This window comes from Schistocerca serialis, chromosome 3 (assembly GCF_023864345.2).
Source record: "Schistocerca serialis cubense isolate TAMUIC-IGC-003099 chromosome 3, iqSchSeri2.2, whole genome shotgun sequence".
Classification (NCBI taxonomy): Eukaryota; Metazoa; Arthropoda; class Insecta; order Orthoptera; family Acrididae; genus Schistocerca; species Schistocerca serialis.
The window spans coordinates 111882190-111896459 of record NC_064640.1 but is presented as its reverse complement, the minus strand read 5'-3'; the positions used below and the strand labels follow the sequence as shown (position 1 = coordinate 111896459).

General features: G+C 39.8%; 1 protein-coding gene across 2 annotated transcripts in view; it reads left to right on the top strand.

Annotated features, from left to right (window-relative positions):
• LOC126469798 (microphthalmia-associated transcription factor) overlaps window positions 1–14270 on the top strand; it is a 387123-nt gene that overhangs the window by 344236 nt on the left and 28617 nt on the right. For both annotated transcript variants that reach the window (XM_050097055.1, XM_050097053.1), the window contains exons 4-5: window positions 12535–12624; window positions 12933–13113. In XM_050097055.1, the coding sequence (XP_049953012.1) occupies window positions 12535–12624; window positions 12933–13113 (271 nt within the window). The remainder of the gene's footprint in view (window positions 1–12534; window positions 12625–12932; window positions 13114–14270) is intronic.

Below are 14270 nucleotides of genomic sequence, written 5' to 3'. Positions count from 1 at the left end.
CAAAGCTTGTACATTTTTTTCTCTATTGCTAATTACTGTGTAATCTGCCATTTAACTGGTGTAATGAGGTGTCGACCCAGAGTGCACGGCCAGTCGTGAAAGTGGTTCAAATGGCTCTGAGCACTATGGGACTTAACAGCTGAGGTCATCAGTCCCCTAGAACTTAGAACTACTTAAACCTAACTAACTTAAGGACATCGCACACGTCCATGCCCGAGGCAGGATTCGAACCTGCGACCGTAGCGGTCGCGCGGTTCCAGACTGTAGCGCCTAGAACCGCTCGGCCACTCTGGCCAGCCGTGAAAGTGGTTTGTTTGACATGTTTTATAAGTATTCTGTACGTTCCTTGATATTTTAAGTGCTTTAAAGTCAGTCATCTCATGGCATATGTCCTGTCGCCGATGACTTCGCCAAGTAGCAGCGTAGCCCAAAATCATATCGTAAGTCATCTCGATTCACGAGTCGCCTCCCGCCCGTTAACCTAGTTGGGAGCCGCAGCTGTTACAGTAATGTCCTATGAAATTAGTGAATGTGGCGCCTCGGTTTGTTTTTGTAGAAAACACGTTTGCCAGCCGGCCCTTCGGACGTGTAGCCACGGTCGCCCTGTATCTGACGACGCCTGCCACGGACCGCTAAGGCGTAAGCAGTCCTGTTAAATAACGCCGGTAGCTCTCACCGAATCAGTCACTTTGTAAGCCTCCGCAAGCAACTTAATCAAACTAGTCAAACACATGAAATATTGATGGGCATGTCAGAACTTAATGGAGGATTTGCCGTGCTTGTAGGATTTACGAGATAATCGCGAGATTAACAAGGTGTGTTGCCAAAGTCTCGCTTCACTAACCATCTTCCTGTGCCGATGTAGTTGCTGTAGAATGGTTGATCATTCCGTATCGCACAGTTGCATGCAGGAACTTCGTGCAATTTCTCAAAAAACCGGAAAAATATTTTTTTCTAAAGAAAGTGTCTCAGAATTTGAGACATAAATTTTAAAGATTTAAATTTTTATACCCGCATTTATAACAATGTAATGACCAAGAGAGCTCTCAAGGATCACCAGCAACGTCATTGGCCTTAAGAAATTTCCGAGAAGGAATGGTAAATATTCAGGCATATGACAGGAACGATGATTCGAAGCAGAAAAAAATCTAGTAAACGTGGACTCTAAAACGCACACGTTAAGAGCTATGAGCACTTGTTCAGTATAAGATACGCGTTTCACACTAGCGAAGATGAACAGGCACTCGTAGCTTTTAAGATATGCGTTGTAGAGGCCATTTTTACTAGACAAAATTTTTTTTGTCCATACTGCCGCCTCGCGAAATATGTAAAGCATCGAGCTTGCAGTAGAAGAGATATGTTTCACAGTATCGAAGATGAAGAAGTGCTTATAGCTTTTAAGGTATGTGTTTTAGAACCCATGTTTACTAGACTTCTTTTGCTTTGAATGATCGTTCCTGTCATATCCCTGAATATTGGCCATTCCTCCTAGACTCGTAGGGCACACTGTATTAAGATTACACAGCTGACTTCTTTGATAGTACTGTCACTACATAAAGCTTCGTTTTCGCTCCTGTCTTCAGCTGTGTCCCTTCGACGCCGTTGAAAAAGTGGGTGAAAAATACACAAGTGACCGAAACGTTTCTACACTTCAGATTTTTTTATATTAAGTAGTGGTGATCATTAGTTGAGAGAAAGAGACAGAGAGATTGTATGATTGGCCAAAACTACCGGAATGGGTAAGTTCTGTGGTAAAAACATTTTTCCTGCGTTAAGCTATATTTTTATTTGAAATAATCAGTTTGTTAGCTAATAAATAACATCACACGGAAAAGTGTCTTTATTCAATAAATTTATAACCCATGCAAAAAAGTACTGTTCTTAGAAGTCTACAAAAATGAACTTTGTTAAAATGGTATTCGGTTTCAGGTTCAGGTGTTATCGGGTTCTGGCGGAAAATATTAATGACGGTGCCAGTTTACAGTCAGAGAAGTCAGCGCCATCGTGAAATGTCGACCAATTGAGAACCGTACAACAGGACTATATAGCTAGGTACTTCAGAAAGTAAGTGTCGTCCGGCAGTAGGATCATTCCGAACAGAAGTGACGCGTTGTCAGGAGAGAGTACATGTTCTGGGTTTTGTGCAGACACTGATCCTTTGGGGTACGGGTAACAAATGCATCACAATGTGCGCGTGAAATGGCATCCTAACTAGAAAGGTACTCCAGAGATGAAGTACACGAGACAGTCCGATTTTTGTGGAAAAACATCTAAATTGCACGCAATGAAAATCTGCCGGTATCTGCGCCAAATGCAAGTCGGCATGCCAGCAATTTGACGAAGGTTGCACAGACGTGGATGATGCTGATCGGGAAGGAAGGCCGTAGATATAGGCCTCAGACGACAGTTTCAGGGTAATCTTTTCGGCAAACTGAAAGAACATCAGGGGAGGGAAGGCAGGGACGTTCGTACAGCGGTTCTCGAATGGCTCCGTGACCAAGAAGAGAATTTCTGTCGTCGAGAAAGTGAGCGATTGGAAGAACGTTCTGAGTGTTGTTCACAGAGATTTGGCGACTATGCTGAAGAATAGTTCCGTGATCTGTGTCACTTTGACGTGTAGTACAGCATTCATCAAAAGGTACCTGCTTCCCGTAATAAAGTGTAGCTTACTTTTTAAAGTTCTTATGTGTTTTAGAACATATTTAACTCATTGGTGATGCCCTTTGGAGGCGACTGTGTTAACATACTAGGAGGCATTACTGCAGCACTTCGTGTGTGTGTCATTTTAAAGGCTGAACAGTTCCTAAAAAATGTCTGCATCTACATTCGTACCCCACAAGCCATAAAGTTTAATAGAAGGGACACGTGGTGTATCAGTATAAATTTGCCTCTATTGGTCGTCACATTAGAGTTGCATGAGCCAAATATCGGTCTTTATGTCCCCGTATCGTTCCAAATTCCTCAATTTTTTTCTGTTGTAATTATTACGCGAGATATACGCAATAGAAAGTGGCATGCATCTCTACCCCTTTCGGATTGCCGTTCACGGGGCGGTAAGAGTAAAAGCGCTTCCTGATGCAAAACGTCTTTCCAGCAGCCCTTCTTTTGTGCCAATACAATGTGGAGAGGGTTCCGGACTGACCAGCATTATTGAGTAACCGGTCAACGTGGACTTCTGAAACTCACCTCTTTTGCGGGTAGTTTATACTTTGATAGAATTGTTCCGTGGCGCTGTCTAGCATCTAATTTCTCCACAAATATATTTATGTTGCCGTTCCACTTTAAATCGTTCCAAATGGGCAACCATGGATATTTAGATGTGTGACTGGTTCCAATAATCGGTGATGATACAGCAAAAAAATATCGGACCTTTGCATCTATTTATTTACATTGCATTCGTTAATTCTGAGGGCTGCAACCAGCTTTTGTGCGCCAAGGTCTTCTTGCTTCTCGAGGCTATTTCCGAATGATGTGACCTTGTATTTACTGCATCGTCCACGAAGAGCCTTAGACAGCTCAGCGTTACTTACTCTGTATTGTGATTAGTAATAGTCCTATCACACTACTTTGCGGGATGTCTGACGCTGCTTTCGCTTCTGACGATCTCTCCCCATTGAACAGTGTAATTGAGATGTTTGGGGAAGTAGAAATTCAAACAATAAACAGTGGTCTTGAAGTTTTTCGCGAATTGATAATACATTTACCTGCGCAATTCGAAAGGTCTGCGTTAGGTTCGTAGAGCCAAGGTGACACTCCTTTGTTGGACACAAAAATCCGATTCTTTGTTTGTGTCTCTAAGATTTTGTAGTGGCAAATGATGATCGTAATGAAGCGATGGACTCTGGTGATGGCTATTGGGCCGACATTAGTTCATTAATTCCAACAAAAACTGTAAGTTGGGGATGCCATTTCGGCATATGCCGTAACGGTGTGTTTTCTGTCGACTTCGGCATCGAACGAACACTAAATAAGACCAGGTGGGGAGAGAAAGCTGTAACACTGTCTCAGTGTCCGATTTTCAGATAGCTGCATCGTTGAATTTCTTGACTAGATCTAAGATAGCAGTGTATGAACAAAACTACTTTCCCATGTATATTTTTTCTTCATTTGTAGTTTTAATCAATAGAAGGTGACACGCTCGTACAGATCTTTTAATAATCGAAGCAGAAGATGGAATGTGGCTCATTAAGAGTAATATGAAGTGTTAAGATAGAACACAAGTAAAGAGCCATACAAATCTCTCGTTTAGGCCACACATAAGCGTTATTTCCCCGAATTGAAATCCTAACCAGTTCTAAATGATTGGAGAAATGAGGAGATTCGAATGACACTCTCGGTACGTGGGTTTAGTGAGGCGTCAGAAAGGAGGTAAAGGTAAAATAGTACAAGAAAGGCTTGGGACGCCACTTGAATGTGTGCCCCTAAATTTACTAGCACCTGCTTCCCCAATCTGAACACGTGCTCAGTGTCAAATATTCACCTCGACGACGGGACCTGTGCCGCAATATTCCTTTGTACTTATAAAAAAAGAGCAAGTGGTGTGCGCCTGGAAGCGCACATGTACTTTTTGTTCCCCTGCCTAAAAGTAAGTTAATACATATGCATGGATGCATATTCTCGAGTAGAATTCGTGCGTATGCTATAACCTATAAATTGGTAGCAGCTGGATTTGAAAAGGACAGCATCTCTGATGAGCTCGATATTGCCGGAACGTTGAACTCTACCACATCATTCCATTGTCTGGGTATGGCATATTGTCGCTATATCACTTCTCGCTCCTGATTACTTGTTCGTAGTGTGGCTAACCAGAGTCGCTCGGTATAATGTGCTGGGGCCTGCGCGCTGTGAAATTCAGTTTTATGCCATTCTGTGCTGTGATGTTGGAAGTATTGCATGTTCTGGGACCAGGGTCAGTGTTCCATTTTCTCTGTTTCTGAGCTGCCTCCCAATTTAGAACAATGCAGTGAGTCCGTAAACAATAGTTGTAAATATACATATGTTTAGTGATGAAAGAGATCTATCTCACTGTTGAACTTCCGAGTAAATAGAGTAACTTTTGTGGAACAAAAACGCGGGGTGTAAGTTCAGTAAAGTTTAATGTCCTGTCGACAGATAATGCATTAGAGACGGAAAACAAGGTCAGACTGGACAAGTTTGGAAGAAAATCAGTTGCATCCTATTTCAAAAGAACCATACCAGAATTCAGCGAAAGAGATTTACTGAAACCATAGAAAACCCAAATATGAATGTTCAGATGGACATGTGAACTCCGCTAAAGTTTATGAACACTATGGTGTGAAAGCATAATGTCCTGCAATCAAGTGTCTAAATGTCGTGGCATTGAATAAAAGAGGATTCAGTCAATTCCTGGGGAGTTTCCCCTCCTCGTGGTTACTATGCAAGCCACAAAGCATCAGCAGTACTGGAAGACCGCGAAGGAATGTTGTCGACTAAGCCTATTCCAGTCATGTTCGAAGAACGACTTAATATTCCGAGAGCGTACATCTCTATAAGAGTCAGCTAACATACTGCTTACTCCTAAGCAAATCTCGCGACAAGAAATTAGAGCAATTCGTAATGATTCGGATGCTAACCAACAGTCTTTCTTCCCGCGCACCATTTGCGACTGGAACAGAAATTGGGGGGAGTGACAAGTTACAGTGGTACACGATGTACTCTCCGCCACACTCCGTAAATTGGCTTGCGGAGTATAGATTTTGTAAGGCGTGCACACTCATGGTGGGAAGACTGCTTTTCTCTCGTCACATTTGGCCATGCGTTTTCCAGCTAAAATTTCGTGTGTGGGCCCCTGGCCATAATATCGTCCAAATACAGTGCTTACTGTACATATGACGTTCACTACTTTGGAACTGAGATCGCATATGATATCGAGTGGCACTCAACAATATAGGCTGGTAAATTACGGTCACCACAATAGTGTTAACGTGTATGCGGCAACGACTAACATTGGTCCGAAAACCCTACATTTTCGACAGACTGATCTTCACCCTTTGCAGTGCTACAGTGTAGAATCAGTACTGGATGAAGATATGCGGCACGTTAGCGACATATGGACAAGATGCTGTATACCTGCTTTCTATCTGCTGGAGCCACACAGACATCACTGTCGTAGAAACACACCGTGTAGAAGCCACGTTGTAACAAACAGTTTTTGGCGATCTATCGTTTCGCCACCTTGGAACTCGCTTACTGCTGTTGCTTCCTATGGCATAAACGAGGCATACCGACACATTTCTGTCCACGTTTCCACTTCGTTTCAGTGTCTTTTAGTGATAGAGTTCGACGTAATACTGACGTTTCTGGTCATACAAGAGAGAGCACTTTTGTGCCTACGTATACGAGTACAGCGTTGTTAGAGACAGTCTGAAAAGCTTATCAGGGTTTTACAGGGTAGGTTGTGCTGAGAAATAATCGTTAAGAAAAAAATTGATACGTGTTGCTATTTCCCAGTAATTAGCTCTGAAGTGAGCCAACCTGCTGTCGCCAAACATGTTCTTCGTTTGGTTTCCTGGAACCGAATAAGAGAGCGATACGAAAAGAAAATGGCACGGTAGTAAGGATCTAACCCGAGCCAAAGGCTGACTAGCCTCGTACGCTATCATGCGTTCCCTCGTTGACAGCTGATACTAATTGTATTTGGCGGGTCGCTTGATTTCGGGCGTGCTACAGCCCGATTGGATAACGTCAAAGCTAATTAACTTGTAAACTGTACGACTTATCGAATTTTTCGCTTAACAATTCTCATCTAAACCTACCCTACAACACCCTTTCAAGCTTTTCAGACCGTTTCTGACCACCCTGTACATCCCGTCTGTCTTCAGTATTACGTACTACAGATGCACTGTTGTTGCCATACGCATCTTCCGAGTTTGGACCGATTCGGTACATATTTCTATGTATTACAATTTCCATAAATGCTTTAGTACCGTAGTTAAAACCTGTCATACCGCAAAATAAAATAATCAAATATTTTATCATAATGGTAGAATATTATTGATGATAACAACAACCTAAAGTATTAAAAATTTGATATTTAGGGCAGTTATTAGATAAGACGTCTCCCTTGAATATCAAATCAAATGAATAAGCTACCCAGAATTTGTGTGTATTGTGTATTTTGTATTAAACCGGGGACCGCCATAGCCCTCAGTGGTTCACAACCCCACAACAGGCCACAGCAATCCACCCACCCCACAGCCGCCCACACCGAACCTAGGGTTATTGTATGGCTCGGCCTCCAGTGGGCACCGCCGGGAACGTTTCATACCAAACGAAGAAATGTTTGCATGGTAGAGTAATTATGGGTGTACGCGTACGTGGAGACAGTGTTTGTGCAGCAATCGCCGACATAGAACCCAGTATTTAGTTCGGAAGCCATTGACAACCAATTTTAATCTAATGACTGCAATGGTAACTTGTTGCATTAACCTTATGTCCTTAAACTTTGGCCGGTTTGTAGAATTTCCTGCCCATGTTCTACTGGTTTACATTGAATATATGAAGGGCTTATTTCAGTAGTGGTACAAGTCCATATTTGTTCAATTTGAGATACAGAGTCCTAAAGTTAATTGAGCGCTGAAAAATCTGCAGTTGAGATACCAGAAATATTCAAGCATATGGCTTCTTGCTAGACATGAACCTTTCTTTCTGTTTGTTTGGATCATTAATTTCAGAAGCATTATAGGCAGAAAAGTGGAGGTAATGGACTTGTACCACTATTGAAATAAGCCCTTCATATATGTTATATACTGATGGTTCGCGCTTTGGTTGAAGTTCTCACTCAGAGATAAGATCGGTTTGTAATTTTGACGGCTCTTAATGTAAATGTGAACAGCAAACGCGTGTTAAAATGTCTTGGCGTTCTGTACGTATCCATTACAGGTTGCTCATTTAATGACGATCTGCATCATTGCTCAGTGTAGGCCTATTACGTGCGAGTCCATTATCTTCATGAAACGTCTAAATTGAGTGTAAACCAGTAGATGACGAACAGAACGACTTGCTAGAAACTGATCACTTTACAAAGGAAGAAAGTCCATCTAATATATGTGACTAGATAATGCCATTACAGTAAATTTGTGGTCATCGACAAAAATATTTTAATTGTAATTAATTAATTGTATATTAATTGTATGCTGTACTGCCGAGAAGAATAGAAGGAGATTGCCTTTTTGTTGACTGAAAGCATTGCTACTTTTCTTGTAAGGAAAGCAATGCGGGGGATGAATTAGAGGTGGAAGCCTGCTCGATCGCGCACGACGTCGCGCGCTACTCTGCCAAGGTCGAGGCGGCGTGCTCCAGGGAAAGTTTTCGCGTTGTCCCTAATACCTACTTTGGGGCGTTGCCAAACGTAAGGAGCAGCTACCAAGATTGTCCACCGAAATGAGAGCGTGCGTGTCGTGTAATTTATCACTTTAAAGAGTTCTGTAAGTCGTCTCATGAGTGCTCTTCTTCATTTAGTTGGTGATGACCACCGTTCACAATTGTGTCGAGTTTAAACTGCTGGAAAAAATTCGCCTGTCATACGTTTTGTAGATCCTGGAGCTGTCATAGTACAGCTTGTTTTCAAACACTTTCTCCTAGTTCTTTTTTTTCCATTAACAATGGCATGAAAGATTTTTTCCCCCTAAATTTTTCCGGTCCTCTCAAGTAAACGTCTGTGAACTGATATTTAACCTATTATGTCACTATAATCGTAGATCCAAGATGACTCTTATCAGCGAGTTTCGTTTCACGGATTTCCCAAGGAAAATAAAGGACTGAAAAACTTCTAGTGCAGTTTGACCTTAGTTATATGTTTATAGAATAATCAGACATCTGCTCTTCAGCTATTAGTAATTCTCATATTCCAACATGGATTAAATCTGATTTATTTCCAACTAAAACATTTACTCTTTCTTCAGATTTATTCTGAAAGTTTTCTGCGAAAAGTTATAGATTCCCACAGGTTTGAGGACCACCTGAAAAAACTGATCATATGTATACCAGTTCGGGAGGGGGGGGGGGGGGAGAGGTTAATTGTTATGTTCATATTACTGGTATGTTAAGATAAATTTGTAATTCACTCTGATATCACACACAAGACAACAATGGTTTTGATACAGTGTAATATATACACATAGCTGGTTCGAGAATATTTTTCCACACGAGCGACTCATCTTCCCCCCCCCCCCCCCCCACCCTTTCTGTTATATACTTTACACATTCACCCATGTCAGTTATCACTACTCATTGTTAATTACCTGTATTGCCAATTCTCATTCTATGTCATTCACCGTCCATGGCTGGACAGATAGTGTCAAGTTTACAATAATATTACTACGATAAAATGAATTCAATATTGCGATCTAAAATATAATACTAAAATGGATTCTATATAACAAAGTTAAGAACTACATTAAAATATACATTACAATAATAAGACAATCAGTGTTAGAAGAAAGTATAGTAAAATAGCAGAGTTACTGCTCTTTTCACTGGCACTGAATTGCAGCGCAGATAGGCACTGTTCTGTCACCAGAGAAATATTTTTCAATACTGCATGAGGATTGCCCATTTAGTATACATAAAATTTTAGTTCCAATATGTTTGATTCGTAATGAGTGAATATCCTTCGATAGAGCACCAAGTAATTTCAAGGCCAACATTGACAAGCTGTTCTGCGTCTTAGTTAAATGACATCTTGGCCTGTCTATACTTGTGTTGATGAACTCTTTTTTTTCTTTCTGTAGGTCTCATATTTGTCTTTGTGTGAATGAGGCAACTGAAAATATATTTGTTGAAAGTCAGAGCTCCTAATCTGGAAAAATTGGTTTACAGTGGTCAGTTTTTTTGGAGGTAATGGTCCTCTTGCTTTCTTTTGAAATAAAAGCACATTCTTGCTCTCTGCAGAACAGTCCGACAATAACAGCACATAGCTGGTGTGGCTGTCAAACATTGCAAAGTATATTGTTAGTAGGTGCTGTTGTGATGTTACACTTTTTAGTTTCTTCAAGAGGTATAGAACCCATGGGAGTTTGTAACATACGTGTTTAGTGTGCTGTTGCCAGGTTAACTTGGTGTCAATGAAAAAGCCCAGAAGCTTAACAGCTGCTTTATCAACTAGTGCTCCAGTATCGCTGAGGCTTCATATCATCCTCTATGTTTTGTCTTCATTAATTTTCATCTTGTTAATGATAAACCAGGCATTGGCATCACTGAATAGGAGGTCTGCTTGTTGAACAGCCTGAACTGCATTTTCCCCTTTTGAGAACAAAGTTGTATGATCTATAAACTGCATGATATACCCATTGAAGCCTATGTCATTAAAATAATTAAGAACAACAGAGGTTGTATTAAGGAACCCTGTGGCACACTGTGATTTAACTTCATTTCACCTGAGTTTGCCCCCTTGCACCGTTATCTGTTGTGTGTTACTTAGGCAGGAGAGTTCAGGGAGCACCTTGGCATCATCGTTAGACTGATACCACCTACTTGTAATGTATCAAGTAACTGACTTAACTGTATGGACACAAGCACAGTGCAGAGAAAAAGCACAAGAGGATCACTTCACTGTAACGTCAAGCTCTCAAAGCTGGTGTTGCATCAGTATGATGTTGGATTGTTTCATGTATAAATGCGGGATTGTTTCACATTCTGTGATCTGTCGACTTGTGAACACTTCCATTTGCAGGCACTACACAGAATTGTGGTCTGTGGGGTATCTATACACCACTGCAGTCCATTGCTTTTGTCATAAGTCTAGCCATAACTGAGTTTCGCCACAGGAGTCCACATGCTCTGACAGACTACAAGCCAGTAGTAACAGTAGTTTATGACTATATTTGGCAGCCTTTCTCCAATCTTTATTGAATGGTTTGTGTTGTTTGAAAGTGAGTCAACAGCCATGATACTTCATTTTGGCATGCTCCATTGGTATTTGTTGTTTAACACTGACACTGTGGAACTCAAGTATTGGATCAGTCACCTGCAGCACAGTCATGTGCACAGACTTGTAGACTGGGAGTTTTCTCTTCGTGTGACTGTTATAATCAAAGCTGTCTCACTCACAACATTCTCTCAGCATATCTCGATTAATCTCCTTATTATTTTGACCAGTGTAGCTGATATCTGGGGTGTCTCCTGCCACATTTCAAATAAGTGCCTCATTGTTGTGTTCAGTTGTGCAAATATTTATTTTGATAATTCATTTTCTTCTTTTATTGCTGATTATAATTAGAGAACACCCTTGCACGGAATGTATTAAACATGATAAGAATTATTTACAAAGTCAAATGTGTATGGCTGAGAATGCCCTTATGCAATCCCCTGTGACATAAACTTGTGAAATGCCCATTAGCATCTGAGAGACTTCACTTCCTAATAGTTTTCAGAATTTTACCATTTAATACCCAGTGAATACTGGGAGCTAAACCAGAGGAGTTGCAATGTGTTTCCATTCTTTCACAGGTTTCCTCAAGTTCTTTTTTTTTTCTTTTAGCCGGGATCACAACTCAAAATAATATGTTTGGTTATGATTTAACTTGCAGTCAGCAGCGAACTGATTACACATGGATCTCTGTCTTGAGTTGGACAAGGAATATCAGAACAACAGCCATGTTATTGGCTTGGTGACTTCGTAGTAAACAGAACTCAGTATATCATTCTTAATAGGGAGATATCATTAGAAGTGAAAGTAGCATCTGTCATATTTCTAAAAAGTGTGAAAGGACTGTTACTATTTATGACAAAATACAGCGTTGCTGTTGACAGACTAAACAGTTTTTTACAGGGGCATTTACATATAATTAGTGCGTGGTGAAAAGACAGGCAGATGGCTCAGAATATGTAATGTAATGTGCATAAAAGTAACAACAGTTATATATCTACAGATGTATAGCTTGTTCAGTAAAAGTTTATTTGACAGTCTCCAGTGCACTACAGTTATCTGTGCATAGAGTTACACCAAATTCATGTGTCACCTAGTAATTGCAAGAAAAAAGTTAATGTAAGATTTCAAACATTATAGCTGGTATGCTATAGTTTATTAGATCAATAAGGAATCAGACTTAAGTAGATGATGACTGGTGAGGTGTTTGTGTGGAAACTTGGCTAGTAAAAAGTATGCCTTTGTCATTTAGAAAAATGTGAGAATTACAAAGCAATATTACTGGCATTTATAAATGAATGTTTCAGTATTGGAGGGGAAGTGGAGATGCGTTTCACATAAAATGTAATGAACTAGAAGACCAAAATCCTGTCTATAATACAGAAATAAAGTGGGCTTCTGACTACAAGTACTTATGCATATGAATTTTACAACCTTCATATTAAAAATCACAGACTATAGTTTAAAAAAATACAGTATCCTTACTGATAGTTAGGGAGAGAGAAAAAAAAAAAAAAAACCAAACAAAAAAAACAGCACATTTGGGATATAAATTTTACTCAAACATTTTTACACCTCTGTCCACCGAATCTCTTGTTTTTTCTTAAAATTATATCTTCAGTAAAAAATTATTCCTTTATTTTTAGGCAGAAGACATCCTTGAAGACTTCTTGCCTTTTGATCCCAATTCAGATAAGATCAGAGATCCAGCGTTGAATATTGCACCAGATGTTCAGGTATGGTACTCTGGATATAAATTCATAATCTTCGTTATTTACTAGTCATATAAAATTTCTTTACATGTGAATTAAGAATTTGAGTTATTATCTTTTTAATTTATTGTGGATGTTGTGTAATTACTTAGAATTTCAACACAAAATCCTCAAGATGGGTACTATTCGTTAGTAATGTGTGAAACATTAAAATTAGACACAGTGGTCATTAGTTGTTTATTTATTATTTATAAATGGTACCAACTATTTATTTAATTTCATTTATTTTGTGTGCACGTTTCCTCTATTGTGAATGATTCCTGTACTTGCAGCTGGTCTCGGCAAACAGTCTTTACGAAGAGATTATTGGCTTGGGCCCTAAAGGTGGAAATAAAACCAGCAATTCATGCCCTCCTGATTTACCTCAAATAAAGCCTGAACCAATTCAACTCAGTGATGCTGAGCTCCATGCACTTGCAAAGGATAGACAGAAGAAGGATAACCATAACATGAGTAAGTTACACAGTAGAACACTTTAAGCAAAACTCTTTTGTATTCATTTGTATCAAGAAAACAAAATGGTTACACACATTTTTCTCAAACCATGCAGAAAAAAATCCATAATGTGTGGTATTAAAATATGTCACAGTGTCATAATATGGACAGATAAACTAAAAATCTCATTAATTATCACATATATTTGTGGGATGTTAAATGTTAGAATCCATAATTTTATGAACCTGTGCCACAAATTTACTGGTTAGAGAAGTGTAAGTCTTTGTGTCAGATGGGGAAAACAGAAAAGAAGAATGAATGAAAAGGTACATTCCTTCTCCTCATGACTGGACAGTATTATGTGGCATTCTTATCTTGTTGTTCTTACATTTTTAAAATTTTTATATGTACTATGTCACTGAAATCCTCTTGGAAGGCTTTTTCCAATGCAATAGAAAAAGATGATATAGTTCCATTAAAAATAAGTCTGTGTCATAATTCAGCAGCTACAAAAGCAGGCGCGGCTCGTAATTTAAGGCTCTGAGGCGGAGCCGCCCCAAAATATATGTTAAAGTAAATTTCGCAAGAACATATTACATAGTTTAAATTATCAGGACGAATTTCGCATAATTCCCATTCCGATTAAAATAACGACGGTCAACGTTTTTGGAACTGTTTGTATCGATAGATGTTTTCCGAACGGTTAGTAGTGTTTAGGCTGCGCCTTGGAATGTCCGTAAGCTGCATGTAGTAGCGGTTTGGGGGCGTGGCTTCTGCACAGTACTGCTCTTTATGGGCGACCCGAAGGCTCAGAGCTTGCAGCCTAAGGGTGTCATACCAACCACCACACGTTTTTCACGTTCCACTGTCTATGTAATAAAGGAATGTAGAGTGGCCGAAACTTCGCTATCCAATCTCTGTCTCTGCACATCTCTACTACGCTTCGATGCGTCATTAATCGACGTTTAGTATTATTGTTTTGATAATGTTTTACATAGTTGTTTTGTTTCTGCCATTGGCTATTTTATCCACATTTAGAATAAGTTTGCAAATATTCCGTCAGAGTGCACTAGACTACAGTAACATAACAGTACTGCCATCTAGCGAGAGTTTCATAAGTGATTTAGAGGACAAAGCGCGCGAAATTTGACCCATTACTTTTCTTGCTTGCTGAT